The sequence below is a fragment of the Trichechus manatus genome, unplaced genomic scaffold (genome assembly GCF_000243295.1).
Source record: "Trichechus manatus latirostris isolate Lorelei unplaced genomic scaffold, TriManLat1.0 scaffold00014, whole genome shotgun sequence".
In the NCBI taxonomy this organism is placed as follows: domain Eukaryota; kingdom Metazoa; phylum Chordata; class Mammalia; order Sirenia; family Trichechidae; genus Trichechus; species Trichechus manatus.
In genome coordinates, this window is record NW_004443950.1 from 10532525 (window position 1) to 10537101 (window position 4577).

Here is a 4577-nt window from a genome sequence, read left to right on the forward strand (position 1 = left end):
ACCTCCGGCCTAGAGCCCCGCCCACCTCACCCTGTGCACCAATCAGCCCCCGAGAACGCACCACCTCCCGCCAGGTTTGACCAATCGAAGCAGGCGCTCCTGCCGCTTTTCCCAAGTACCCGCCCTCTATTCCTGAATCGGACTGATCACGAGGAAGGAGCGTCCAAGAGCCGCCCCTCGGACTCCAGAGGACCAATGCGAGCTCCCATTTCCTTGGTCCCACCTCCGCCTCAAGCTTTCCCTCCCCTCCCCCTTTCCTTCTCTTCCTCAAACTTAGTTTGAATTTGAAACCTCTGCGCGACACCCTCCAAGGGCGGCTGCGCCAATCGCTTTAGTAACCGTCCTGGATAGACCAATCAGCCTCCACATTATTGGAAAAACCAATTTCCAGATAGCCAATGGGAAGGGAACTCGGGAGCAGCGAGAAGTCGAGGATTTTCCATCTTAAAGTGGGGCGAAGCGGCGAGGAGACTTGAGTCAGCGTTTTGCTTCAGTTCTGTTTATTTCGTTTGCCCCCCGGCAATATTGCCATAGTCTGAGGACTTCTGCACCTCTTCTTTGACCCGGACGCCTGCTTGGATCTCCCATAGGAGGCCTGGGGGGACAGAACATGTTCCGGGTCCTAGTCAGGCTTGGAGCCCAGGAGTGCTGCCCCACACCCGCGGCCTCGGCGAATGGATGCGTGGGCAAGTGGCTTACTCTCTCAAGGGGATCACAAACTAGGAATCCAAGAAAGGCCGACTCTACCTGTGACTCCTTAGGTGGGGTGGGCTTCCGGAATTAGTTGGCACCTCTCGCGTGGTCCAGCTTGGCGGGGGATGCTTAGGAGCGACTCGGCCCGACAGACGCTTCTTCCCCCTCACCCCCGCGTCAGGCCCCATCGGGCCGAGAGAGTGGCCCAGCCTTCCCAGCGTCCAGCGCCTAAAGACCCTCCAGCCTGCCCGTTTATCCTCTAGTAACTGCAGGTCAGAGTGGAATCGTACAATATGTATTTTTTGTCACTGAAGGCTGACAACATCCCAAAGGGATAGAAATTCCTGTTCCCATTTACAGATGGGGAAACTGACGCCCAGGGTAAAGGTCTTGTAAAAGGCCACACAGTCAAACAGTAACTTTGTTCGTTCTTAAGGCCAAAGCCTAGGGGCTTCCCCATTACTGTTCCCTCTACCAGAGACAATTGGGTCCAGCCCTCTGTTGTACTTTTGAGAAGCAGACCCTGAGAGGGGGGATGGGCATTATTAAAAAGAGGACTCGATTAGCAGAGTAACATCTTTTTACGATGGAAAACTTAATAGAGAAAACTTGAAAGAATAATATGATGACCCATATATATTTACCGTCCGTGTGTATTTTTCCTGAACCATTTAAAAGTCGTAGACATGATGCCACTCCCCACCACCATGCCCACACACACACTGATAAATACAGACTTTGCAGCTCATAGAAACAAGGCCCTTATCCTACATAACCATTGTTGTCAACATACTAAGAAAACCAGTAATTCTGTAGCATCCAGTCCATATTCACATTTCCCTAATCGTCCCAAACATATGTTTGATAACATTTTTTTTCTAACCAGGAGCCAATTAAGATTCAGCATACTTGGCTCCTTTAGACTCATTCTGGTTCAGTCACCCAACCTGTTTCTGAAGAGGCCAGACCATTTACCTTGTAAATTGTCCCTCATTGTAGGTTTGTCTGATTCCTCCTAGTGTCGTTTATCTTGTTCCTCTTCTCTTGAATTTCCTGTAAACTGGAAGTTAGGTCTGAAGGCTTGATTAGATTCATGACCAGCATTTTAAAACACTTTTTATTGAAGTATAATATACATACCCCAAAGGGTACATATTGTATGTGTTCGAGGCTGATGAATTTTCACAAACAGAACATACACAGGTGAAGAAGCAGAATATTACCAGCACCCCAAGAAACCCCCCTGGCTCCCCCTTCCATTCACTAACCCTTACACCCGAAGAATGACCACTATCCTGACTTCTGATACCATTGACCAATTTTGCCTGTTTTTGTTTTTTATGTAAGTGGAATCATACTATATATATTTTATATATATATATATATATGTGCATACATATATATGTTTCTGAAATACTATGTATATATTTTTTGCATCTGGCTGCGTTTGACATTATTTGAGACATTTAAATTGTTCCATGGCATTGTATTTCATTCATTTTCATTGCTTCAGTACTATCGACATTTTGGGGTAGGTAATTCTTTGTTGTGGGGGCTGCCCTGTGCATTGTAGGAGGTTTAGCAGCATCCTTGTCCTCTATACACTAGATGCCAGTGGCATTCCCTACCCCAGTTATGACAACCAAAAATATCTCTAGACCACAATTTATGTATCCACTGTACTCTTGATGAGCATTTGGGTAATTTCCAGTTTGAGGCTGTTATTAATAGTGCAGCTCTGAACATTCTAGTACATGCCTTTTGGTGGACATATGTATGCATTTCTGTTGGGTGAATATCTAGGAGCAGAATTGCTGGGCCACAGGGTATATGTATGTTTTAGTTGATACTGCCAGTTTTCCAAAGTGGTTGTTTTGATTTACACTCCCACTAGGGAAGCTATGTATCAGAGTTCCAGTTGCTTCACATCCTCACCAATACTTACTCATTTAATCCATTCTGGTGGGTGTATGGTAGTATTGAATTTCCCTGATGACTAATAAATTTGACCACATTTTCATGTTTATTGCCCATTTTTTAAGCTAACATTTAGTGGGTGCTTTCTATGTCAACTCCCAGTCCTCTCTGCTTTACAAGTCTTACTCATTTAATACAACAGTGCCATCCCCATTTCACAGATGGGTAAATAGTTGTTGGTAAGAGGAGCTGAGGTTCAGGCCCCTACAGTCAAATGTCAGCCCCAGGGTTCTGGGGTGAGCACCTTGGCCTTGCCATCCCACTTTGAGAGCTGGGCCACCCTAGCCACATTGAGATCTAACCAGTTATTTTTGCACTTGACTACTAACTTGTAAGGTTGGCGGTTCAAACCCACCCAGCCGCACTGCGAAAGAAAGGCCTGGTGGTGTGCTTCCATAAAGATTACAGCCAAGAAAACCCTGTGGGGAAGTTCTACTCTGTAACACATGCGGTCACCATGAGTCGGAATCCACTCAAGGACAGTGGGTTTAGTTTGGTTTTGGGGGGTGGGGACAGCCTGCAGAGGTGCTGTGGAGACTCTATTCCAACTGAGAAGGAAAGGCAGCAAATGAAGATGACCAAGAGGAAGGGAGGAGGGCAAGCCCCCAGCTATAGATAAAGACGGGAAAGAGAAAAAGTGCTGGAGCTTGTGAAATATGAGATGCAAATGGAAAATTAAAAGTTTATTTACAGGAAAGTTATGTGAAGCAAAAACAGAACGGGCTGGAGGTGGTGTGGCAGTGAGGCAGACACCTGAGTGGCCATCATTAGCTAGGTGAAGGGAGCACAGGGGCCAGCCTATGGATAAGGGGCACTTTTTCTGGCAGCTTCTGCCACGGCCCCAGGAGGGGTGTGAAAGGGGCAGAGGTGCAGGAGGGGCATCAAGCAAAGACTTTGAGGAGCTCCACTAGGCGTGGGTCCTTGTAGAGCTTTTCCTCCAGAGCCAGGTATTTCAGGGGGGCCATCTCCTTGTGTCTGCAATTGAAGGGCAGGGCAACAGAGGGTGAGGGAGCGTGAAGCTGCTGGCCCAGCCTCCCCGCCCCCTTTCCGGCTCCCCTGCCCCCTCACCGATTGAGCCGCTGCTCTAGGATGCGGATGCGGAACATGGCCTGAGAACAGTAACTCAGGTACAGATCCTCATCCTCGGGAGTCAGGGTCACCTGGTTCTCCTGGTACCACTGCTGCTTCTTCTGCAGCTCTTGTGTCTCCTATGGAGAGAGTTGATGGGGGCTGATCCTCACCCAGGCTGCAGGCTGAAATCCCACTAGTCTCCAGACAGGGCCCCACTGTCCCCACCCACAGAAGTCAAGGGCAGAGGCAGGGGCTGTACAAGGTCTTGGGTAGGAGCTGCTAAGGCCGTGTTTAGAGGGACAAGTCCATGAGATCAGAGCAGGGGTCAAGACTGAGACAACTCTGCAGCTCTGGACGAATTTCCTATGTTTTCAGAGCCTCCGATTTCTTAACTGAAAAATGAAGCTCACTGTGCCCTCCCCCGTTGTAGAGCTGTTTGCAGTTAGATAATACATGGGAAGTATTTGGTGCATACCTGACCTGCAGAAATGGGTCAAAGACTAGGAGTTGTATAATGCATCCATCTACCCTTCCATCCATCCACCCACTCATCCATCCGTCTACCCACCCATCCACCCCATCCATCTACGCACTGATCCACTCCATCCATCCATCCATCCATCCATCCATCTACCCCATCCATCCATCCATCTACCCCATCCATCTACTCCATCAATCCACCCCATCCATCCATCCACCCTATCCATCTACCCATGTACTGATCCACTCCATCCAGCCAGCCAGCCACCCCATCCATCTATGCCATCCATCCACCCTATCTATCCCATCAGTCTGCCCATCCATCTACCCCATCCATCCAACCATTCATCCACCCA

The 4577-nt window shown here is 48.5% G+C and overlaps 1 protein-coding gene across 1 annotated transcript in view; it reads right to left on the reverse strand.

Moving 5' to 3' along the window:
• Nucleotides 1-3542: 3542 nt before the first annotated feature.
• DRC7 (dynein regulatory complex subunit 7) overlaps nt 3543-4577 on the reverse strand; it is a 28262-nt gene continuing 27227 nt past the window's right edge. The window contains exons 15-16 of the mRNA XM_004371665.2: nt 3739-3878; nt 3543-3645 (exon numbers count right to left, since the gene is read on the reverse strand). Of these exons, the coding sequence (XP_004371722.1) occupies nt 3552-3645; nt 3739-3878 (234 nt within the window). The 3' untranslated portion in view covers nt 3543-3551. The remainder of the gene's footprint in view (nt 3646-3738; nt 3879-4577) is intronic.